The sequence below is a fragment of the Mastigoproctus giganteus genome, chromosome 3 (assembly GCF_048544385.1).
Source record: "Mastigoproctus giganteus isolate SK-2022 chromosome 3, ASM4854438v1, whole genome shotgun sequence".
Lineage (NCBI taxonomy): Eukaryota > Metazoa > Arthropoda > Arachnida > Uropygi > Thelyphonidae > Mastigoproctus > Mastigoproctus giganteus.
The window spans coordinates 255,165,271-255,192,374 of NC_143577.1; the positions used below are offsets into that span (position 1 = coordinate 255,165,271).

Sequence of the window (27,104 nt, forward strand, 5' to 3'; positions counted from 1 at the left end):
AAGAAACAAATACATTTTCAGGATCTTCTCTTCATTCCTATTGTGTTGCATTCAGTTGGGGTGATTCCGCGTTCGACTGCCATTTCTTGTAAACACAAAGGCAAATCGTGCATAAGCGAATTCGGTTCGTGTTATATAAGATATTGTTCCCCTATTTATAAATCGTGTATGATCGAATTTGTGTAGTGTAAACACGTGTTATACGAGGACTGACTGTATCTGTAATTCCTCCACAAGCAGCCAGCATCTCCACTCAATGTGCAACTACATACTCAACAAACTTCTGCCTAATTTATCTCTTCTACTTCTGCAACAATCTTTCTTCATATATATATATATATATATATATATATATATATATATATATATACACACACAGGGTGATTCACTACCAGTGCGACAAACTTGCAGGAGGTGTAGGGGGCACAAAGACGAATCGGAATCACATAGCATTGCAGTGTCCAAAATGCCTTCGTCATGCGGTAGAGGACGTTGAACGGGAGGTCACGTGAACAGCGATCCCGCTGGAAGTCAGCATTTGCGAACCATTTCTGTTGAAGAAACCAAGTAGCAAAAGTCCTCCGGAGTGGATAATCTGCAGGCTCCAATGATTGGACGCGTTGCAGATGGAATGAACTCATTTGGTTTGTTGACAGTATCCTCCATACAGTGGATTGGGAAATACCTAATCGTTGGCTTATCGCTCGAGTACTCTTACTCGGATTGCCTTCTGCAAGACATAGGACATTCTCCTCACTGTCTGGCGTCCTCGTCGTTCGCTCTCGATTCATGGTACCTTTCGTGACACAACCAGTCCCACGTAACCTTCTGTGCACACGTGCGAAAATCGTATGATGAGGAGCACGCCGCCTGTGCGGGAAACGTTCCTGGTACAAGTGCAGAGCGGCGCGCCTGTTACAGTCCGCAGCTCCATACGCGAGGTGCACGTCGGCCAGTTCAACGTTTGAATACTCGTCCATCCTACTGCCTCGGGAACCGGTTCGCAAATGCTGACTTCCAGCGGGACCGCTGTTCACGCGACCTCCCGTTCAACATCCTCTACCGCATGATGAAGGCATTTCAGACCCTGCAATGCTATGTGATTCCGATTCGTCTTTGTGCCCCCTACACCTCCTGCAAGTTTGTCGCACTGGTAGTGAATCACCCTGTATATATATTTATATTTACCAAAAATTACAATCTACAGAACTTGAAATCTAACCTATTACCCATACATGGTACTATAAGTTTTAGCATTAGCATAGGCATATGATGCAAGAAAGCAAGCTTATGCAGCATCAGCCAGAAAAAAAAAAAAAAAAAAAACCTTCCACTTCACCCCTCTGTTCATTCGAAATACCTGTCCAGCTGAGCCTTATATTTATTTAGGCTATCAACTTCCACAACAAGGGATGGAAGTCTGTTCCACAAACTACCCGCTGGATAAAGGCAAATTTCCGCACATCTATCCTACATCTGTCTTTCCTCAATTTGAATTTATGCCCTCTCAGGTGATTATTCTGAGCAAGAGGAAGAATCCCATCAGCATTGAGCATGCTCAAACCATTCAAGACTTTATACACCTCTATCAGATCACCTCGCCAGTGCCTAGTCTCCAGACACTGTAATTTGCAAAACTCAAGCCTTTCTTCGTAAGTGCAACCCTTTGTTCCATTCACTAATCTTGTTGCCCTTCTCTGTACTTGTTCCAGCAGCTCTACATCCTTCTTGAAATGTGGCCTCCAGACCTGTATACAGTACTCAAGGTGTGGCCTGACCATTGCCTTATACAAGGGAATAATCACCTACTTATCTCTGCTAGAAAAATTCCTATATATCATTGAAAAGACACCATGAGCTACTCTTGCAGCCCGTCTGCACTGCTCAGAGAACTTCATATCTGCCTGCACAATTACCCCCAGGCCCTTTTCATTCTCTACCACTGTCAGTGTAGTACCACAGAGTTGATACATTGCTCTGGTGTTGTAGTACTTTACATTTGTGAATGTTAAACTTCATTTGCCACCTCTCAGCCCATCTGCTCAACCTTTCCAGATCCTGTTGCAGCAACATAGCATCAGTAGTGTCCTTAACAACCCTGCCAACCTTTTTTTTTTTTTTTTTTTTTTGATTTGTTAGTTGTTGGCGCATCGGCTTCTGTGGCCATATTGCACCTCCCAAGGTTTTTGCAGTACTTGGATCCAAGCTCGAGGCGGGAATCGAACCCGCAACCTTGAGGTTGCCGGGCAGGTACGCCAACCTTTGTATCGTCTGGAAACTTGGACATTAAGCTTGATATACCATCAATATTTATAAATACAGAAAACAATAATGGACCCAACACTGAACCCTGAGGGACTCCACTAATAACATTAGTCCATGATGAGCAGTGTCCATTGATTACCACTCTGTCTTCTCCCCCTCAACCACCCCTTTATCCATAGCAGCAATTTGCCTCCAATGCAACACTGCTCCAATTTGTGCAGCAGTCTTCCATATGCAACAGTATCAAAAGCCTTTCTAAGATCCAAATATATAATATCAAAGTTATTCCCTGCATCCAACTCTTTTGTGACTGCATCATAGTATCCAATCAAATTGGTCAGGCAAGACTTCCCCTTAACAAAACCATGCTGTGTCCGAGCTATAACTGAAGTCCTTACTAGATGATCCTGCAGTGCTTCTTTAACCAGTGCCTCCATTTTAGTAACTTTTGTGTTTATTAAAAAAAAAACAACAACCAAAATACCTGTCCAATCGTCTCTAATAATTTGTCTGGTTCTTCCTTGAATTTATTCAAACTACCCACTTCCACACCAGATGGAAGTTTATTCCAACAATCAACTACCTGCTTGCTGAAGGCCAAATTCCATTGTTCTGCAACCATTCTCAATTTGAATTTATACCCCCTTGTGTAGTCTGATCAAAAATAAATTCCAATGAGCTTACTCAATCGATTTAAAGACTTAAACACCTCAAATCAGATCTATTTGTAGATGCCTAGTCTCCAGATGCTGCAATTTGTAGGACCAATTACCTTCGAATTAGGAGCATTCTTCTGTTCCTTTCATTAATATTGTTTGTTGATCTTATCTGCACCTGTTCCAATGGATCCACATCATTAGCAAATGATGCAAGAAACCAAGTTTATATACCATCAGCCCAAAAAAAAAAAAACCCTTCCCATTTCACCCACCAATTTACTCCAAAAGTTGGTCAAATTCCTTGAATTCATTTAAGCAATCAACTTCCACAACGACGGGTGGAGTTTTTGTTCCAGCAATCAACTACCTGCTGGTTAAATGCAAATTTTTGCACATCTGTTCGACAATTGTCTTTCTTCAATTTCAGTTTATGTCCCCTCAGGTTTGTAATCAGAGCAAGAGGAAGAATCCCATCAGCATTGAGCCTGCCCAATCCATTCAAAGCCTTATACATCTCAATCAGATCACCCTGCAGGTGCCTAGTCTCCAAGTTGCAGCAATTTTCAGAACTTACACCTTTCTTCATAAGACAACTACTTTGTTCCCCTCACCAGTCTTGTTGAACTTCTCTGTACTCATTCTAGCATCTCTACATCCTTCCTAAAATGAGGCTTCAGAGACCTGTATGCAGTACTCAAGGTGTGGCCTGACCGTTGCCTTATACAAAGGGATAATCACCTCTTTATCCATGCTAGAAAAGTTCCTGTATATCATTGACAAGGCCCCATGAACTACTCTGGCAGCCTGCCTGCACTGCTCAGAAAACTTCATATCTGACTAAACAGCTACCCCCAGGTCTCTTTTGTTCTCCTCTACCATGAGTGTAATACCATCCGGTTGGTACGTTTCTCTGCTACCCATATCGTTTCTCTGCTACCCATATGGAGTACTTAGCATTTGTCAATGTTAAACTTCAGTTGCCACTTCTCAGCCCATCTGCCCAAATTTTCCAGATCATGTTGCAGTAGCTTACTGTCATTAACAATCCCACCAACCTATATATATATATATATATATATATATATATATATATCAGCTGGAAACCTCACCATTAAGCCTGATATATATCAGCTGGAAACCTCACCATTAAGCCTGATATACTTTCAGCAATATCATTGATAAAAATACAAACAACAATGGACCCAATACTGAACCCTGGGGGGACTCCACTAAGAGCATTAGTCTACAAAGAGCAATGTCCATTAATTACCACTGTCTTCTCTCAATCAACCATCCTTTTATCCATTGTAGCAACTTGCCCTTAATGCCATATTGCTCCAATTTTAGTCTTCCATGCGCAATAGTATCAATAGCTTTCCTGAAATCCAAGTATATGATATCAAAATTATTTTTGCATCCAGATCCTTTGTGACTAAATCATAGTATCCAATCAAATTGATAAGACAAGACTTTCCCTTAACCAGAGACTCCATTATTTTCCCCGCAACAAAAGTTAAACTAACAGGTCTGTAATTACTCGTCACACTTTGTGAACTGGAGATATATTTGCACATCTCCAGTCTGTGGTGGACCACCCATTAGTCCATCGATGCTCTCATAATTATTTGACAAGGGTTTGCCTACTTCCTTTGCCGCCTCCTTTAATGTAACTGGATAGATCCCATCCACCCCATGTGTCTTTCCTATGTTTAACTTCAGCAATTTGTCCTCCACTTTGCTCTCAGTTATTATAAAATCATTTAGCTCCCTGTTAGAGATCAACTGGCTTCTGTTCTCTACTTTCCTATAGAATTCCTCATGTGTGAATGTAGATGCAAAATGTTTATTTAGTTTGGCAGCTATCTGAGCAGGATCATCTACAGGCAAACCATTGATCCCAAGTGGACCAATCTGATTCATCCCCTTCCTTTTAAATTTATATAAGTGAAGAAGTCTTTGCTGTTTTTCTTTGCATCCTTTGCCAAAGATTTCTCATAATCTGCCTTTGCCTGTTCTAACCTCCTTTGTTACTTGATTACAGAATAGCTTATATTTGCCATAGGCTTTGTGTCTCCTGATAATTCATATGCATCCCATGCATTTTTCTTCTCTGCCACGAGTCTCATTAGTTCATCTGACATCCATTTGGGCCTAAACCTTGAACAGTATTTCTTAGTTGGTATGAAAAGCCTAGTAGCTTCCAAGATTAATTCCTTGAATGCTTCCCATTTAGAATTTGCTGTCAGTTGGTCCCACTGTAGTCTCCTGTAGAAAAGCAAAAACCCTTCATTTACCCCTGATAGTAGTTAAATCTAAGTTTAGCAAGGCCTCGCATAATGCGTTTATCAGTTACCGCTATTTTAAAAAATTATTCAACTTTTCACGATACAAATTTCCAGGTAAAGCAATCTTTTTTTTTTAAATGTAATAGTTGAAAAAGATTTGAATCACACACTAAGCTTACTGTGTGTCAGATGGGCAATTGACAAGCATTTGTCCGCCTCAATGTGTTCATCAGCCATTGGAAGAAGACATGTTACTTGTTTTTTCTCCTGCCTAATAAAGTTACTTGCAGACATGCATTTAAAAATTCTAATTTTTAAATGAGCCAGATGAAAATATTACTGCAAAGGAGATAACGGTAAAAGAACTAGATGAAATCTTTTGTATCACAGAGAACTTCGAACAAAAGGTTTGAGGCTTGTCTGCGCTATTTATTTCGCCAGGGCCTAGAGATTATCAGCTGTCGGAAATTGATTGATGAAAAAAAGAAAGCCAATACTGTTCAAATGACTCTGTTCAAATATTTCCATAACGAATAGTTTCTTCATTGTGTATTTTATGCCAGAGGTTCCAAACTCTCGGTTCACGGCAACCCTAGGCAAAAAGAAGTACCTTTATTAAGTAGTTAGGTCCAAACAACTTATTATATTACTCCCTCTGGTTGTCTCTTGAACATGCTGCTGTAGAGAAGAATCATCCGATAAATCCACAAACGTCTTGCTAGTGTGCGAGTGACCAACCCACAAGTTCCAGTCAATATCTGGGAAGTTAAAATTATTATTATTATTCATATAACAATGGCTAATATAGTGCAAGGAAGCCCAAGGCTTTTGCTGCACCAGCAAAACAAAAAACCAAAAAAAAAAACCAAGTTAATCACCAAGAAAGAGAAGAATGATGATATCCAGCTCAGGACCCAGGGTGCATGTTGAAACTTTGAACTACCTTGAGTAGTTAGAGCAGTGTCTGACAGATGTCAAGTATTGCTGTGTTTTTTCTCGAAAATTTCAAATATTCCACAGCACACAGTTTGGGAAATTCTCTTTTATGCAATAAACATTTAATCCCATAACTATTTTCGTTATCTTTTACATGGCATACAGTTAAAAAGTTATTTAAAAGGTATTTTTAAGATTCTTTATGGACATTCCTGAAGGTCAAGGACCAATTATAATTTTTCCTATTGATTATTATATTCGATTAACGTGTTTCTATTTTGCACTCGCAGTATGAATTAATCATGTTAATTGATGCCAGCCTGTAAATCCCACATCAGTACACTGTGATCACTGCCACCTAGTGGTTCCTTTATCAGTAAATTCTTAATGCATGAATAATCACTGCTGATAATCAGATCAAGAGTATTACTCCCTCTGGTTGCCTCTTGAACATTCTGCTGTAGAGAAGAATCATCCGATAAATCCACAAAAGTCTTGCCAGTGTGCGAGTGACCAACCCACAAGTTCCAGTCAATATCTGGGATGTTAAAATCTCCGATTATAAGACTGATTTTACTGGCCTACTATTTCACTGTATAGCTGTTCATTGTACTCAGAGTGATTAGGCCTATAACAAACTCCTGCCCCCATTTTGCTTTCTCAGTGTCACACCAAACTGACTCAACATTGCACTGTCCATTTGTCAATTGGATACACTTCCTTAGATTTTATGTGTTTCTTAACTAACAGCATAACCCCTCCTCACTTCCTATCCTTTCTGTACACATTGTACTCCTTAAATTCCAATTCTGCATTCCTTATATCTGTGTGACACCATGTCTCTGATATCCCAACAATATCCTCCTATGATGTCTTGACGAGCACTTTGAATTCATCAAATTTATTTACTATAATCCTAGCATTGTTGTACACACAAGTATATATGCACCTGTTCTTACTCTTAGTTATTCTAACACAGCCCATGTATTTACTTGTTTCATGACTCCCAGCAGTTCCTGAAATCCCCAGCAACTTGCTTTCCAGGCTGCTGCTGATTCTAGTACAAGCAGTGCAAGAATCACTTCCACCTGTTTGCGGCTACAGTTAATCTATTGGTCTGTTTATCCCCCCCCCCAAGCTAGTTGTGACTCACCTCATTCCTGAAATGGGATGAGTCAGAAAACCCAACTGAAATTCCTCAAATTAGGGTGAGTCGGAAAATTCCGCACCTATATGCAGTGCTCAAGTATGCCCTGAAAAATGCCTTATACAGGAAGAAGATTCCCCCCCCCCCCCTTATACTTGCTGGAAAAATTCCTGAGAAAACCCTATGAGTTGTTTCTGGCAGCCTCTCTACCTGCTCTGATCTTCATATATGATTCCTCCATGTCTTTTTCTTTCTCCAATACTCTGAATGTAGTACAACACTCAAGATACAGTATATGGGTGACAGTAATCTGGGATTGGTGTCTCTCATATGCAGCACCTCTCATTTGTAAATGTTAGTGGTTATATACAAAAATAATTTATTTCCTGTTGCTTCAACTGCACTGGCTGGTGAATGACAAGCATGCATAATGTATAACAATTTTTGTGCATGTTTTTATAAAATCAAGGCATGTTAAGTCCTGTTAAAGATTTACTCCCTTTCCACACATAAATGGGTAGTATATTGTTCTAGACCAAGAACATGTTAAGTTAACTTTGACGTACACTTTAGAAATTTTTGGCATTTTTTTTTTTTTTTTTTTTTTAAACCTCCAGTTAGAGTCCACTTTAGAAGTGTATCTCATCAATTGTTTCATTTTTGAATGTTGAAATGAAAGATCTGTTGTTTCTACTGCTGTCATACAATATTTTTAAAGCACATATTTCAACTAAAATTTATTCTTCAAGATGAATGTGAATTGAAGATAAGCATGTACTTGCTAATATTAAAATATCTTTTTCTTGCTCAAAAATAACAACTAACCTCTGATTTTCTTTTTGAAATAATGTTGACACTTCATTTCAAAGAAATATGTGAATCAGTTATGGAACTATTTGCTGAACAAGTCTCTTCATGTAATTCAGGTCAGGAAATTGTGAAGTATGACAGTCTTTTATATATTATTGAACTGTCCTTGGATATACATTTGTCCATCTATTGCCCTTGAGTGTTGCATCTACAATATAAACTCATATGCCATTTCAAAAGTCTGTGAGGAGCAGTTTGTGATTAAAAAAATAATAATAAATAAAAAAAATAAATAAATAAGCAAGCTAATTTTTAACTCTGAAATTGTGTAACTGAATGAGATGTATGAACACTTCATATCATTTGAAGTTTTGCAAGTTAGCCGCTCCAGTATTGTAATATCATGACAGGAGATTACAATGAGTGGAATTTTTTTAATGCGTATGATAACTACAAACTACAATTAAAGAAAATAATTACTGAATACTGAAATACAACTTTTGTTTTGTCAAATATTATGCAAATAATCCATTCAAAAATGCTAGACCAGGGGTCCCCAACCTTTTTTACCTACCGACCCCTTTAAAAAAAAAAGGGATTTTTCCCTCATCAATCCCATCCAAAAAATATATTTTAATTTTAATGGGTGCATTTACAAGAAAATGTACGTTAATAATAGTTAATTATTTATTAAAAAATTAAATAATTATAATACATTAGATAAGTAACAATGAGTTTGCAATTAATTACCAATTACTTTAACAAAAAAAAAAAAAACAGTAAATATTATTTGATTTATTACTGCCATTTTAGTTTCATAAATCAGAACCCTTTATATATCAATTTCAATCATTAACATTAATTATTAATGAGAACTATGGCTGACAGTTTGCAATAAGCTGTGTGGTATCTGGGTGAAATAAATTTTTCAAAAAAATTTATTTATTTTATAAAAAAAATAAATTAATTTATTTCACCCAGGTTCTCACATTGATATATTCAACCTGTTTCTTCTTTTTATCATTAAAATATTAATAGCTTGTTTTTATCATTAATAATTAAGTTCTTATATAATGGAAGCTGAATCCAGCTTCCATAACATAACTGGGGAATTTAACAGAAGCAGTTCCACTGTACTTTTGTAATTTAGGATATTTATTTTGCATATCTTCATTATTCCAATAGGTGTGTACCCTTTAGATTGAAATGCAGATTTGGCATCCAAATCTATCAATTCAATAACTCTTCCCAGAAAATAAATTTAACTCGAGACACATTACAATTAAAAGGTTGTAGAATTTATTGTTACAATCACATCATGAATATCTTAAAAAATCAAAAATGTTAAAATAATCTTTCAGTTTGTTCCAATGAACTGTTAAAACAAATTTTAATTGAAAGTTCTAAATACAAAACAAAATATATAGCATAAAAGTGAGAGTATATAAAAATAAGAGCATTAGAACTTTGTATAAATAAATAAAACACAAAAATCTAATAAAACAAACTATGGGAAGCTTTCAAGGCATTGTGCCTCTTTTGAAACCCAACCAAGAAACAAGTCAATATACCATGAAGATTTCCATGTTGACTATCCTTTGAAAAGCAAAGAACAGAATGGATACAAAAAAACAAACCCTCCACCAACCCATTGTATGTGCAAGTACTCTGCTTTTGCAATTAAGAGTGATATATTAATAAGAGGCCTCCAATCCTCCTTCAGCATTTCTAGAAACTGAAGGCTTCAAAAGCAAATTTTATACTCATTGCAGAAAGTTTTATTAATTTATCTTTAAGACATGAAATATTAAAAATCTTTGTACTTTTCACCAGGATGCATCCTTTACAGGTGGCCTTTCATCTTTGATGGTATCATAGCAGCATTTCAAAAGGTTCTCAAATCAATACTACTTTTTATAACAGACATAGCAGCACTGATTTGTTGCCAGGCAAAGAAGTAAATCCCAATGTTAAATAATCTTGTGAATACAGACAGCACTTTGGGAGTGACGTGGTATAAGGATCTTCCTAAAAACTTCCTTTGTTCAACCTGCTCAGAGGGTATTACTGCATTTAAAAACTGTGACAGTTCAGTCAGTTGACTGCAAACAGCCATTAAACATCATTACTAGCAAGCACGATGCACATCATGAGAAATAGCTGTTCACTGAATATGGTTCTGCCACAGTAAAATTCGCATACCAAATTTCTAAAACCTAAAATTAACAAGGTGAATGTTCATAGTTATATTTTTAAATCATATACAGTGAAACTTCCCTTTAACGGACAGCCATGGGGAACGAAAATTTGTCCGTTAGAGAGAAGTGTCCACTAACAAGAAGTCTGAGGGAGAAAAAAAAAAGAAAGAAAAATCGTTAAACGTTTAATGTAAAATTAAATTAAATTATATACAGATTTTGCACAATATTTTTGTAAATAATATACATACAATTGTGCTATGCATATTATGACTTTATCTTAAGAAAAATACATACAGTAATCACTTATTTTCTTCTGCACCTTCTTCCGGCTGATAATTTTGTTTTCAACATTTGTTTGGAGTGAAGAAACCATCGAAAGTCCTTCAGTATCTTCTTCAGCGGCGAAAAACATTTTTAAACGATTGATTCGTATGAGCGCTTCTTCTACTTTCATCTGTGGTTCGCTGTTAATGTTCTTCGACAGAATGACCTCCTTCCATTTCTTCATCCTCATGAGGAACTTCTTGAAAAATATCGATGATAATGTCATTGATATCTAGAGCACCATCTTCTGTAGTGAGGTTCGAGTCTATCTTTGTAGCCAGGATCACTTGTAGTGGAAGTATCGTACATTATCAATAGATGTTGAAGTTTTTGTTCTTCTTGGTGCTCCACATTGCTGTTCACAACTTCAAATTTTGCGTTTGAGAAGCCAGACTTTACAAAACAGTTTGCGACAGTTTGTTTTCTAATTGCGTTTACTGAAGAGGAAATCCATTTAATCGCATCTAGGATGCAGAGTTTCTTTGCAAGGTCACTCGCACATGTTACATCGTTCATGTTTGCAATGAGATGTCTTAAAACACTTTTTCTGTAGTGAAGTTTAAAATTTTTTATTATCCCTTGATCCAAGGGTTGACACTCTGCAGATGTGTTTGATGGCAGAAAAACGATTTGAATGTTGGACAATTCAATGTGCGGTTGAGATGCAGCATTATCCATGAAAAGAATAATTTTTCTGTTTTGACGAATCATGTTTTGGTTAAAGCGACTTATCCATTCGCTCATGATATCTCGTGTCATCCATGCTTTATTAGACTTCCAGTCAACATTCAAAAGATTCAACTTTATGCCCTTGAAACAACGAGGATTTTGTGGTTTTCCTATAACAAGAGGTTGTTCAAAGTCTCCCAGCATATTTGTACACAATAGTATAGTCAAGCGTTCCTTAGAAATTTTTCCGCCCTGGCACTTCTCGGTTTTGAGACTCATTGTTTTTTCAAGAAGAGCTTTATAAAACAACCCTGTTTCATCACAGTTGTAAATATCCTTAGCTTCAAAATCACGACATAAATCTTCCAATTTGACGGTCCACTCTGTTACAACCCCAGTATCAACAGATCCACCTTCACCACTTACGGTTTTCCAAGAAATTTTATGCCGAGTTTTGAACTTGTCTAGCCATCCCACAGAAGCTTTGAACTCATTTACTTGCATAGATTTCGCAACCTCCAAAGCCTTTTCCCTAATAATAGGCCCATTAATGGGAATTTTTTTAGCATATGCGTGACAAAACCACTCATACGTAACATTGTCAATTTGAAGTCCAACAGTTTTCGGGAATGATTTTTGAACCTGATCATTTCCGTGTTGCCAAAATTGTTTGAGCAGTTCATTTTTTTTCTTTAGGATGTCGCTTACCTGCGTCTTCCCGATTTTGAATTTTGCAGCGAGATTGCGAACACTATTTTTTTGCCGATCATACGCATTAATGAGTTCGACTTTATCTTTTAAAGTTAAATGTTTAGGAGAAGACATTGTGCACTTCACACGACACAGAACAAAACTGAAAAATGAAACTCAAAAGACGAAAGGTCGACCAAATCCCCACCCCCTGCACACACCGAATTCATCAGAAGTTTTAAACGTGCCTTAAAGTTCTTGAAAAAGGGTTTAGAACCGCGACATAAACCTTGATAAAATTCAGAGAATCGGAAATAGAAAATAAACACACGATTGAGGCAATACGTGGAAGAAACGTACCTCGAAAAAGGGCCGTGAGCTCGCCCGCTGTCCGTTATGGGGAGATCAAATTAAGTGCTAATCTAAACGAAACAGTGCAGATTGCCTGTCCGCGTCCGTTACAGAGAATGTCCGCTAGACAGAAGCTGAAAACATGTTAAAACCAATAGAGGAGAGTTGGGGAATTTGAAAATGTCCGTTGTAGAGAGATGTCCGTTAAAGAGAGGTGTCCGTTAGAAGTTTCACTGTATTATTAAATTCTTTATATATTTGGTGAATATTGAACTGGAGGGGTGGTAAATATTGAGCCCATTGAGAATCACTGTGTTAGACAAAGCTTATCTGAAATATTGCTGATAATTTAATAACCTCGGAATCAGAATATCAATTTTGTGTTCATGTTTGCTAAATTAGAATATTATGGTGCAACATATGTGAGTAGGTGTGAATGTCAACTTGTTTACATTAAGTTAATTCTTTTGCACAATTTTGACTTAAATAGTTAACACACACCTTACCTTTTGAATGTCTGCATGATTTGGTCCTGATATGAACTCTTCTAAATCAGCAAGTCTATTTGTTTTGGCATATGCATATATTAATTCTGATTCCACATAAGATTCTCTCGCTTTTTTCCTTGACATCTGGAGGTATCTCACTAAATCTTCCCAACTATCTATAAGATTGAATTCAGTTTTGTGAGATACACAATTCTAGTCATAGTTTCAGCAAAAAAAAAAAAAAAAAAAAAAAAAAAAAGCTGTGACATATACATATGATTTTTTTAAGGCAGCAAAATTTTCAGACTCATGACCAGCTACAAATGAAATAATTTCAGTTACAAGTACAGTTTAGGCATCTGTAAATATATACCAGTGAAATGTAAAGGAAGGATTCTTCCTTTACATTTCAAGTGAGTGGAAAAAGAATTTTCGGATGGGTTTCTTTTTGCCCATGTAAATGCTGTGAAACCTTTTAAAGGGGAGAAAAAAACAAAAAAAAAAAGAAGAATTTATCCAACTACTATAACTACATCCAGAGTGATCCACTTTCAAGGGATAAGTAATCAAATAAATAAATAGAAACCTAAATCTGCAATTATTTTACTTGTCAAGATAAGTGTAAAGTTTCTCTGGTATTCTGAAACTTTTTTTTTAGAGTTCATCTGCAGTGGATTCTTAGTCTAAAAGGTTATAAGAGTACAAATTTTTATAGAAGTCTGCCAGACTTACGTATTTATTAACAGCATAAAGGAACCAATTTAGAAATTTAATGGCATCTTATTTTTATTTTCAGTATCATATAAATTCGAGTTGTAAATTTTGTAAATTTTTGCTGGCTGGTGTAAACTTAAAAAAATGGAAACTTTTTGCATCCCGTAGGAATAAATGGAGGTATTGTAACATCACAATGTGAACCCAATAACACACTGTTATTTTGGTAATTTGTTCCAAGATCTTGGAAGTTGAAATTTTCGCTATATAACTAAGCTATTTATCTCTCTAAAATGTAATTTTTATAATAGAGCGCTATCCTTTCATCGTTATCATATGTTCTGTTATAATAATTAATTTTGAACAGCTTTGTTGATATTTTTCTAAAGAACATTTCTGGAGGTCATGACCATAAAACAATTTCCACTTTCAAGTTTATTGGGCTTTTCTGTTAGTACAATCTATTATAAACAGGTAGTAAACTCGATCTTATTGCATTTGCAATAATCCTGATAACTGGAATTGTGTGGGTTTTTAAGTAATTTTTGTGAAATGTTTCCCTTTCACTGAATCTTCAATCATAAGAAACAAAGTTTTCACAATCTTCTCTTCATTCTTATTTACTTATTAAATGATGAAAAGAAAGCAACCAACAGATAGTGCAAGTGGTGACAGTGCTAGGAAACTAAACAAAATTGATTTAGAAATGAAGATGAAAATGAATAAGTAAGAAGCAGGAGAAAGTTTGTCATCTATTTGCATGGGAATCAAGTCTCGCTGCTTCAACAGTGAATACTATTTTAAAGATTGCACACATAAAAGAACATGTTAAAGGATCAAAGCATTTAAGATCAACAGTGATCCCAAAGCAGCATTTAGGTGCTATATAGATGATGAAAAAGCTATTAATAATATGGATAGAAAATCAGATTCCGAAGCAAGTGCCCGAGTCTAATGGCCATTCAAGCAAAAGCCAGAAGTACAGTAAACCCCCGCTATTCGTGGTTTCGCGATCGCCGATTTAATATAAAATGAAACCTAAAAAAAAATGTGAATTTTAAAGCGCTGTGAATATTTTCCGCCATAAAAAAACATGAGCGTGGCTAAAATTATCTTTCCCGGTCAAAACAGCGCTCAGTGGGCGGGGGGTGAGGGGTGACAAAATCGCGAGCGTGGATGTTTCTCACTAATCCTTGTTCAGTACGTGTTATGCGCTTGTCATGGAAGGTTTCGTCGTTTGCTTTTAATTTCTATGCTTATAAATTGAATAAATTTATCAATTTATAAATTGATATGCTTATAAAAATGATAAATCTACCGTTTTGCAGTGTAAAACAGACTTTTTCGAGTGTGTTAATGGAAGAAAGTGACTATTGTGGACAAGTTCTTTCTAACCCCTACAAAAATATGGCTACGAATTACAAGAGAAATGTGAAAATATCAAAGAAGGTGATGACATTAGCGAATAAAATTGAGTTATTAGATAAAATTTCTGATGGTGAAAGTGTCTCCTCAGTGGCAAAATATTATAAAATCAATGAGGCAACAGTACGATCAAAAAATCGGAATAAAAAATCCGCCGTAGTGTCCATGAAAACGCACTAATTGCTTCAAAAATTTGCTCTGTAACTCGTGATGTTAAATTGGAAAAAATGGAAAATGCTTTAAATCTGTGGATAGAAGACCGAACTCAAAATAAAATTCCGTTAAGTTCACTCATCATTCGTGAAAAGGCAAAACTCCTTTATCAAAACTTTAGCGAAACTGGTGATAGCACTGGCGGGATAAGTTTTTTTGCTAGCAAAGACGCTGGTTTGAAAGATTTGTTTGAAATTTCTAATAAATATTACATTTAATATTAAATTGTTTCTTATTTTCATTTCGATGCCATATGCTTGCATTTCACTATGTACATAGTCATATTATGAAGATACATATAACACATACATAGACAAAATTTTAGACTAGTTTTTCTTATATATTTCATACTTTGGAACGGAACCCCTTTATTTCTATGGGAGCCATAACTCAGTATTCGCGTTTTCGGTATTCGCGACATTTCTCAGGAACGTAACCCCCGCGAATAGCGGGGGTTTACTGTATTTATGAAGATATTAAGAATAAGTACAGCGAACCCCAAGTCAAGTCATGGCAAGCAACAGGTGGTTTAATAGGTTCAAACATTGTGCTGGCTTCCATGTTAAAGTATGCAGTGAGATTGCCAGTGCTGATTCTGCAGCAGCAGCAGCAGAGGAATTTTGTGATGTGTTGGAAAAAACCCAATCTAAATTTTCACAGCCTTCAAACTTCTGCAGCGGCATACTTATCAGCTGGAGATGTTGAAAATGTAAAACTTGCTGACGTTATGTCTGTCCCCTCCCTTTTTTTGTAATTTTATAATTTTGAAATTTTTGTAAATACATACTTTTGTAATTTTTCCCATGGATGAAATAAAAAAATTGAATAAATAATTCTATTTACATGTTCGTTGAACATGTTCTTTTTTGTTTCAATCAAATTCAACAAGCACAGTTGCAAGTGCTGCATAAGCACTTAGTGAAATTCCGACTTATGTGGAGTTCCATGGAACGCAACCCTTAGGGAGTACCTGGGGAGTGCCTGTACCCGTTTTCCCCCCCCCATATCTGTGTTATTATTTTCTTGATTAAACAAATTGTCTTACTCTTATTCCTTAAGATTGTTTGAAATAATTTTCAATAAAATTATTTGAAACCCATTGAAATAATTTGCATTTAAGGTTAAAGCAAACAAATGCAAAGTGCTTAACTAATTTCAATAACTAATTCTTAATCCTATTGATAAGTGGCAATATTTTTCACTCCAGAGCAGATTTTTAGGACTTGTCTCTGACTAGAGAAATGTGCCCATTCTTCATGTCAAAACAAAATTGCCAACTCCATACTTTAAAATATTTATACTCATATTTCATAATGGCTAATTAAATAAATTAGATGAAAAAATACCTGTTTTATGGGCTGTCTGGACAACATCCATGTAATTTGATGGATCACCTGCCTTAATATAGGAATCAATAGCCTCTTTAACCATACCCTGGCTAAGCTGAGCTTGAGCAAGTTGGCTCCATACAGCTGGTTCATTGCACCTTTCAGCAAACTCATATGCTCTGTCAAGATTCTGGATGTGTTCAATCAAGACCTAGGGATATAACAGAATATTCAATATGTGTTTACAAAAATTAAACTCACATACACCCTTCCCCACCTTTATCTCTTTTAAGTAGTCCATAAATTTTATTACAGAATTAAAATTAGAATTTATGGATTAATCTATAATCAAGTCACAAAGGAGGTTAGGTAAGCGAACATGTAAATTTGGCAAAGGATGCAAAGAGAAGCCGCAGAGACTTCTTTATGTTATGTAAACACTAGGAAGGGATAATCAAATTGGTCCACTCAATATCGATGGTTTGACTGTTGATAATCCTGCTCAGGTTGCCAACAAACTGAATGAGTATTTTGCATTTACATTCACACATAAGTTAAACATTAATGCACATGGAGAGGATAGGATATATCCAATTATATTAAGGGGCAGCAAAGGAAGTAAGCAAACTCTTAGTCATAATTATGAAAGCATCCTTGGATTCAAGGGAAGTCCCCACAGACTGGAGATGTGCAAATGTATTCCCAATTCACAAATGGGGATCAAACAGTGAAACAAGTAATTAGACCTGTCAGTTTAACTTTGTTCCATGGAAAATAATGGAGCCACTGGTAAAAGAAATAATGCAGGATCATATAGACAAGGCCGCAATTATACTTCAAACACAGCATAGGTTTATTAAGGAGAAATCTTGTCAAAACTAAAACTGATCTGCTAGCATCATACTTTTCTTCTAACTTGTGTATTGATGATCTGGTAAACCACCTCCCACCATTCTCATACGCTCCATTCAATAGTAGTAGTGGTGGTGGTAGCATGTGATGCAAGAAAGCAAGTGTATGAGCTTATGCAGCATCAGTCAAAAAAAAAAAAAAAAAACAACACCATTCCCTCCAAATACCTGTCCAGTTCCTGCTTAAATTTATTTAACCTATCAACTTCCACAACAACAGATGGAAGTTTGTTCCAGCAATTAACCACCCACTGGCTAAAGGCAAATTTCCGCACATCTATTCTACATCTGTCTTTTCTTAATTTGAATTTATGCCCCTTAGGTTCGTAATCTGAACAAGTGGAAGGATTCCATCAGAATTCAGTGTGCTCAACCCATTCAATGCCTCCTGTGGTTTTCTGTCAAAAGGATGTCAGAAGGATTTTGAACAATCTTGATGCTAAGAAAGCATCCAGGTCCTGATGGTATTTCTCCACTTGTTCTCACTCCTGTTCTGTCTCCTTTTTACACTTCCTTATTCCAAAGGTGTTTTCCCTTTTGCTTGGAAATTTGCTCATATTCAGCCAGTTCCTAAAAAAGGGTGAGAAATCCCTCCCATCCATATATCATCCCCATTGCACTTACTTTTACTCCTTCTGAAGTAATGGAGAAATCTATTAACTGCTAACTCTTAAACTATCTAGAATTCTTCGACCTGATCAATGATCACCAGTATGGACTCCATATATCGATCCACTGATGATATTCTGGCTTATGTTACTCATCTATGGACATGAGGAATTCTTCTCAAATTGAGAAGAATTCCTCATGTCCATAGATGAGTAACATAGATCAGTCTGTTCTCAAATTGAGAAGCTTATATGCATTGACCTGAAGATTCACAGCACCTACATTGGGAAAGCAAAGACATTTTATATTGTTAGCAATCAGTATTCCACCCCTCCAACACCCAGCAGTGTAAACAAAATGGGTGACAGGTGCACATACACAATCGATCTTGTGATATTGCAAACAATTTCCAAGGAAGTGAATGGAAATGTAAAGTTTAAACAGGTGCCATATACTGTATAACAATACCATATGCAGTACTAGCAAGTTTATATTATAGTTCCATTCAATTTCTTGATGTTTTCCTGGTTTCAGTTGATTTGGCCGACTTTTTGGACTAGACATAGCTATTCATGTTAGACAAACCAACTTTGAATAAGCTCTACTGAAATGCATATAAAACCTGGTACTCACTGGCTGAGGAACAGGAGCAAATGTATCCCCATTTCATAATAGCTTCAAAATACATCACATTACAAATAATCTGATTAAATTAACAAGGTTATAATGTACTCTTTCCATCTGAAGGCTAACCGTGTTATTAACAGTCTAATATATAGAAGAGAATGCTATTTTTATAAGGATAAACAGTCCACATTGTACTTCATATCTAAACGATGCAAAATCTTTGTGAGAAAAATGCAACATTTCAGTTTCGAGAAATATCTCGAAATTATTTGCAGTCTATTTACATTCAGAGTTTCCAAATGCATATAAATTTGATGAGATAGTAATATTTATTTTGTTGTTCTGGAGGCTTAATGGCACATAAGCTGCTAAGGCTATAATGTGCCTATTCACTTATTATATTAAAACATAAGTTTTCCCTAGATCAAAAGAAAATCTGAAATCAGAAATAATTGAAAAGCCCAGTTTGCCGGAGAAAGTCAAAAAATTCGGAAATATTTGCCTTATCACCAATGAGATTTTCAAGAGTTACTGGTTTATGAAGGTTAACCAATGATATCAAGGATGAAGTTCTGGCTTGTTTATAATAGGGGCAGTCAATAAGAATATGTTTTACAGTCAAATTATTAGAACAATGTGTACATTGTGGTGGGTCATCTCCTGTGAGTAAATGAAGGTGGGTCAGATGTGTATGTCCTATTCTTGCCCTTGAAAGGACTACTTCTTTTCTCGATGTACGGATACTGGAGCGCCAAATTTTTGGATCATGTTTAAACTGAAAGAGTTTATTATTAGTCTGAGAGTGCCAGAGTGCTGTCCACTGTGATAGGCAAGCAGCATGAACGGTTAGTGCATAATCTGATGCTGGAACAGGGATATTGGTTAAATCAAATGTAGTTGGGTTTTTTGCAGCTTTATCAGCCAGTTCATTGCCTAAAATACCGGAATGGGCTGGAATCCAGCAAAAAGTGACCAGTTGGTTGCATTCTTTAATTTGCAGTAATAAGCTTCTGATTTCATCAAGAACAGGGTGAACTTTATCTGAGGAATTACATAATGACATGATTGAGCTGAGTGAATCAGTGTAAATAACTGATTTTAAGGAACTGTCAGAATAGAGATTTTCTAAAGCTAGTTTAATTGCATATAATTCAGCAGAAAATATACTAAATTCTGATGGAAGGGAAACTGATACAGGTGGTATCAAAAGCCTTCTCTATGTCTATTGAAACCATTACTAGATGTTCATGTATAAATTGGGGAGAAATCAGTATATCTTTGAGTGTGAACTGCATGAATTTGGTTGACATTTGATGCTTGCAAAGTATTCTTTCTCCATTGACAGAGGTAAGTGTCACAGGTTGGAAGAGGAGGAGGAGCCCATGGTGGCTGAGTATAAGTTGCCACTTGCTTTACGGAATGGATGGAAATATTCCAAACTTGCACCAATTCAAGAAGGCGAAGACCAGCTGGCTTTACTATACTAGGTTTGTTTCTGTATAGGATTTCTAATGGTGGGTTGAAAAGGTATGACTGAACGGGATGAGAGGCACAACTTTGTATCTTGACAGCATATTTGAGTAACAGTGATTTCCTGCGTAAAGTTAGTGGGGGCTCGTGAGCATCAATGTAGAGACTATGTGCTGGCGACGTTCTGAATGCACCAGTTGCAATTCTCAAAGCACTGTGCTGAATTGGATCAAGCCAGCGTAATGCGCTCTTTCTGGCAGAATCATAGATTGGAGCACCATAATCGAGACGGGATCTGATTAATGCCCTGTATAAACGAAGAAGCGAGGTACGATCTGCACCCCACATTTGGGCAGATAAAGCTCTGAGTATGTTTAACTTCTTTAGACATGAGGTCCGTACATTTTTAATATGATCTAGGAAATTTAACTTGTTGTCTAGGATTAATCCAAGAAATCTGATGTTACTGGTGACTGGGACAACGATGTTAGAAATTTGAAGTTCGGGATCTGGATGAAGTTTGCGTTGTCTACAGAAGTGGATGGCAACTGTTTTCTGCTGTGAGAGCCGATAACCATTGAGGCTCGCCCATTGTTGAATTTTATTAAGTGCTATCTGAAGCTGTCTTTCAATAGACCTCATGTTTTGAGAATGACAGGAGATCGAAAGGTCATCTGCATAAAGGTAAGTCTCAACTGTATTTGGAAGCTGCTTAGTGATAGAATCTATTCTCAGAGCAAAAAGAGTGGCACTCAGTACTGATCCCTGTGGAACACCTTCTTCCTGGATGAAAGTTGTGGAAAGGGCATGTTGGTATTGAACTTGAAATGATCTAGTATGTAAGAAGTTCTGAATAAATATAGGAAGGTTGCCTCGTAGTCCGAGAAGGTAAAGATCACTAAGTATACCATACCGCCAGGTGGTATCAAAAGCCTTCTCTATGTCTATTGAAACCATTACTAGATGTTCACGTTTGACAAAAGCATTACGTATGGCAAATTCAGCCTTGACCATAAGATCTAAGCATGACCTGTTTTGACGGAAGCCATATTGGTTATGGCTCATTAGCTGTTCCGACTCAATAATCCAGACGAGTCTTCTGTGGATAATTTTCTCAAGAATTTTGCTGAGGCAGCTTGAGAGAGATATTGGTCTATAGCTATTGGGGTTGGATGGATCTTTTCCAGGTTTCAGGAAAGCCAAAACTGTAGAGTGATGCCAAGTAGCTGGAAAAACATTTTCTAAAAAAATGCGATTGTAAAAGACCAGGAGGCAGCGCAAAGCTTTGTCATCAAGATGTTGTATCATGATATAATAAATCCCATCTGGCCCGGCAGCACCATTTCGGGCGGTTTTAATGACATGTAAAAGTTCAGAATATTGCAGAGGTTTGTTATATGGGAGAAGACGGGCAGTTTTGAAGTGAATACCATGTTTTTCTTCAGTGTTTTTAATTCTTTGGAATGAGGTAGGATAGGCTGTTGCTGCTGAGATTTCGGCAAAAGTATTGCCCAAAGCATTAGCTATATCTACTGGATTAGAGAGATCTTTCCCATTCCAAGAGAGAATTGGAGAAGGTATGGTAGGAAACTTACCAGACAGCTGTCTAATTTTTTTCCATATTATTTTGGAATCAGTATTTCTGTGAAATACTTGAGGCAAAACGGATCCAGGATTCTTTCTTTGCTTGCTTTTGTATGGAGCGTGCTTTTGCCCTTAATTTCTTGTAATTAATGAGATTCACTGTGCTCGGACATTGCCGAAACAAATTCCAGGCTTTATTTTTTTCTCTCTTTGCTGTGGTGCATTTGTCATTCCACCAGTAATTATGATGCTTTCGGCCCGGAGGATTTGATAGTGGTATTGTGTTCTTAGCCACATTTAGAAGATGCGACGTGATGTATTCTGTCACTTCATCAATATGTTGGAGGCGGATTTTTTCTTCATCAAGATCGATTGATGATTGAAATTTTGCCCAGTCTGCTCGGACAAATTTCCACTTTCTGCAGGGCGGAATTGATGGAGTCTTTGCTTTCAGAAAGTTGCATACTATTGGGAAGTGGTCACTGCCCATGGGATCATTTATTACATACCACTCTATGGTTGGGACTAGTACTGGTGAACAAATCGAGAGATCTAGTGCTGGAGTGTGTCCTGCTGGGAGCTGTACGTGTGTCGGTGCACCAGTATTGAGTATACTGAAATTTAGTGCCTCTAAAAAGCTTTCAATTAATCGGCCCCGTCTATCCAATTTAGGAGAGCCCCATAATGGGTGATGCCCGTTAAAGTCCCCTAATATACAGAGAGGTGGAGGTATCTGTATAAAGAGGTCTTCAAGATCTTTTAAAGAGTACATACGGTTTGGTGGTAGGTAGATTGAGACAAGTGTTATTGCATTATGGAGAGTTATGCGAACAGCAACAGCTTCAATTTCAGTTTGGAGTGTGATATGCCTAGTAGGGATCTTCGAGTTTACTAGGATTGCTACACCACCATGGGCAGCATTAGCGGTATTTCGATCTCTTCGATAAAGGCAATAGTTCTTTATCGAAGGAGAAATTTGTGAGGTCAGGTAAGTTTCCTGTAGACAGAAGGCAGCTGGAGAAAATCGGTTAATTAGGTATTTAATATCGTCAGTGTTGCGACGAAAACCTCTGCAATTCCATTGTAAGATACTGTGGTTCATTTAGGTTTAGTTGAGGATGATTCATCAGACTGTTTTTTGTTTGAGCACTTTTTCCGTTTTCCGGTCTTTTTTTGGGAAGCTGGGGCGCCCAGTATCCATAGTGTCATTTGCATGGAGTTCTAGTATGGGTTCTTCAAGATCTGAGTGTACGTCAACTTCCATACTATTGGTGGATGATTCAGGTTTCTTGTTTTCTTTGGTAGTTTTTAATTTTTCTTTATCATGCGAGAGTGTCCGAGTATCAGTTGGGATGGTGATTGGAGTGTTGGTCGATTCACTGGTTTTAGTTTGTGTGTCTTTTCCTGAATTTGATAATGTATTTTTAACCCAATTAGCCATAGATGTGCTGGGGGGTATTGATACATCGGTTTGTACTGCTGTTGTAATAACGCTTCGAGTGTGAGATGCATAAGAACGACTGGGCATGGTCAACATAACCTGTCTACGTGCCTCAGGGTATGTGACTTTGTGTTCAATTTTATATTTTTGAATTTTTTTTCCTGTTTTCCACATTTCACAGGATTTTGAAAATGCTGGGTGACTTTCTTTGCAGTTGGGGCAAATGGGACTTGATGCTGAACAGTCTGCTTGTGTATGTTCCTTGGAACCACATATAGGACAAATAGCTTCTCCTCTGCATGCTTGTTGGGAATGTCCATATTTTTGACATTTAAAACAACGAATGGGATTAGGAATATAAGCCCGAATTCGGCAGTTTAAATAGCCAGCTTTTACTGAGGATGGCAAATCTGGGGTACTAAAGGTTAAAATGATTGACCTAGTTGGGACGAGATTTCCATCTTTTTTAGTCATTATGCGTTTGGCGTTGGTTACTTTTTGATTACTCAGTTCTTGAACTAATTCCTCTTCTGATATTGTAAGTAGGTCCCATTCAGTTATAACGCCTTTCGAGGAATTTAAGGTGTTGTGTGGAGTAATGGATACTGGCAGGCCACCGAATGTCGTTGTTTTGAGCAGCCACTCGGAATGTTTGGAGTTGGCTGTTTCAATTAATAGGTCTCCGGATTGCAGTCGTTTAACCATTTTTGGTGTTCCAGCAATCGATTCCAGAAATCTTTGGATGACGAATGGTGATAATTTTCCGACTGGTTGGTTGGAGAGAGAGTGTATGACCAGAAAGTTTGGCATTTCATTGCACTGCACTTCCCTTCGGAGCCTTTTTGGTTGATTCAGGTCTTCATCGTTTGGTTTATGTAGCCTTGAGTTTGAAGGCTCTAGAGGTGGATAGTCACTTTTATCCATCGTTGCTCCTTTTAGCCCTGGGGGAGAACTTTTCCCCCAGATTTCCGGCCCCGCCACGGGGAGGCAGGAGCAGTGCCGCTCGGAGGCCAAGCGGTTGAAGTGTTAGTTGATTAAGTAATATTTATAACATGTTTTGAGGACTATCTTATACTTTGTTTTTGCAATCTACAGAATTCGAATTGCTAGCGAATACAATGGGTTTTATGCTCACAGCAGAATGAACTTTGTCTTCAAACTAGTTTTCCCTGTTGCACTATTTTTAAGCAAATTGATTTGCTAAAAGCTTAACTGATCATTTGTTTGAAAGTAGTGCAATACCAGGGAAATTTGTGAAAAGTTTGTTTCTGTGAGCATCAAGACCATTGCATTAACTAGCACTTTAAATCCTGCTGGCTGCAAAAACACGTGAAAGGACAAGACAGTTACAGTTCTCTAAACATCTTAATTTCTCTGAGACTACATAGAATTAGCTATTCCTTAATTTTGAAACTCTTCAGGATACTTAATGCCAGATACAAATACAACTGATAATATCACTAGCAAACAAACTTTTTTTTGTCATACCTTCGCAATGAAAATATATGATTCAGGAGGAAATAAACGTGCTGATTCCGAAAATCACCATAAGAAGTATATCACATCTACATCAAAAGATGTACCAATGTTTAATGTTAAAATGAAGTGATATATACATATAATTCAAGTTGGTAATACTTGAATTACACTGCACTTTCCTACTGTCAGGGGGCAGTTTATGTTTGGAGGATAGATTTACAATCCTGAGAACATGTCAGGATCAGTTAATACTTGGAAAACCTTGGCACAGCCTACAAAAATCCTCACCAAAAATGCCAAGTGTGCTCTTCAAATTGTAAATTGTTGCATGGGAATTTGAACCTAAGAACCATAGGTAGAAATGTGATTGTTTATCACAAGAAAACAGAGGCCAGAATTGATTGCTAAAATTAAGAGAATTAGCTTATCTGTTAAAATAAATCAGTATGCCATATATTACTGGCTAGATTATGCAAAAATTGGTATATTTCGGTAAAATTTAACTCCCTCTATATTTAACAACTGTGATGTTATGCAAAATTATCAGTGTTTTTGAAATCTACACAAAAATTGGTTAAAAACAGCATTTAAGTTCTTGGAGGTAAAATTAGTGTTGGCTAGTTAGTTAGTTATTTGGTTTTTAGGAGCATTAGCAACTAAGGCCCTATTGCTCCGGGATATGTGGTGGTCATTCCCCGACCTTTCCGCATCCTCCGTATTTGGTGGTGACGGGCTCGAACCCCAGTCTAATCAAGACGTGTGTGCTACGCACTGCTGCTCCTTCCTACCTGGCTAGTGTATTTGCAAATGGTTACATACAAATCCTATAACTGAACAAATAGAATGAAATTTTTTAATATACTAAACAAAAATTACAACAAAAGATTCAAATGTACAAGCAATATTAATGATGGATGAAATCAATATAAAGTTATTTTAATTATAGAGGTGATAATATTGATGCCACACATAATACTGAAGCAAGAGCAACATCAACTTCAATATTTTTATGATACAGTAGACTGTTGAAATAACAGCACTCCAGATAACGGAACATTTGAGATAATGGGGCATTGAGATCAATGACAAAAAAAGAAAACAGAAAGCCACGTGGTTACTTTTTTTTTTTTGTTTACATTCGCCATTTTGAAAGTGAATTCTGTACTGATATCATGGATTATACACTGTTTTACATTTATTTTAAATTAAAAACCCCTCACCATGGCTCTTAAAGTTAATAAACTCCATACAGAGAAGAACATTAAAGCTTAATGACCAACTTGATATCATAATATAAAATAGAATAGTAGGAGTATATTAATGGCAGAATATAACATGGGATCGTCAGCATGTTTGTTTTTATGTGCAGTTAATAAAATTGCATTCTTAATCTCTCTATTTCTTATTTAGCCTCTATTTCTGCATTAAATATATTAAAATAAAAAACTTTCCAGATAATGGAAAAAGAGAAATAATGGCATCTTGAATCCCCAAAGGTGCGTTATTCTGAAAGGTTTTTTTTTTTTTTTTTTTTTAAATTCCGTCAAAACAAAGATACTTTTAGTGAAACCATTTTCTGCACAAACTACATGAAATTAACAATATGAGTTGGAAAATAGCATTTAAAATTGTATGCAATTTTAATCACAATAATTCTACAGTAGAAAAGCAATGAGCTTCTAATACAAACAGTCCACAAAAACTTCATTTATTATATTCTCATCCATGCGATAATCACAGACCACTATATGTTATATATAGCGCAGCAATTGGAAAATGAGACTCGTGTTATGAGACAAGTGCTGGTGCTGCCATCTACTAGAAATAAATAGTGATCATTCCTAGAGCACAGCAGCCAATGTCAGCAGAAATTTCTGGCATTTCAAAATGTAGTGTAAGATGAACTGCATGTTTCTCCTGTGGAGGGACAATGGAACAAACAGCAAACATCAAGTTGTGTTCAACAGGGCAAAAGTGCTACAGAAATGCTTCACATGGAGAAGCAAGTGTATGAAGAGAATTGTCTATCCTGTTCATGAGTGTGTGTCAGAGGGCATAAACATTTTGCCCATGGAAGAGAATCACCAGAAGATGAACATCCAAGCCCAGCAAAAATGGTTAGAGAGGAGGCTCTCATTGTTAGGGAGTTTTTGGCTAGCAAAAAAGTCTGTACTGTTGCACCCAATGTATTTACCAGACTCAGCACTATGTGACTTTTTGTTCCTGAAGCTCAAAGCACTGCTGAAAGGCTATTATTTTCATGATGTTGACGCCATTCAACAAGTTGTGACAAAAACATTGAACAGTATACTGGCCACAGCCTTTCACCAGTCATTCCAGTCGATTTGTGATCGTTGCATGTAGTGTGTGGATGTGGGAGGAAGTTACTTTGAATAAACCACAGTTGGTTTACTCATTATTTTTTTACTAGTATAACTCTGGTTTTCCAATTGCCACCTATATAAATTGCATCTATTT

The 27,104-nt window shown here is 36.7% G+C and overlaps 1 protein-coding gene across 1 annotated transcript in view; it reads right to left on the minus strand.

Moving 5' to 3' along the window:
• Chc (clathrin heavy chain) overlaps nucleotides 1–27,104 on the minus strand; it is a 496,589-nt gene that overhangs the window by 90,114 nt on the left and 379,371 nt on the right. The window contains exons 21-22 of the mRNA XM_090369802.1: nucleotides 16,524–16,716; nucleotides 12,844–13,001 (exon numbers count right to left, since the gene is read on the minus strand). Coding sequence (XP_090225928.1) covers nucleotides 12,844–13,001; nucleotides 16,524–16,716 — 351 coding nt within the window. The remainder of the gene's footprint in view (nucleotides 1–12,843; nucleotides 13,002–16,523; nucleotides 16,717–27,104) is intronic.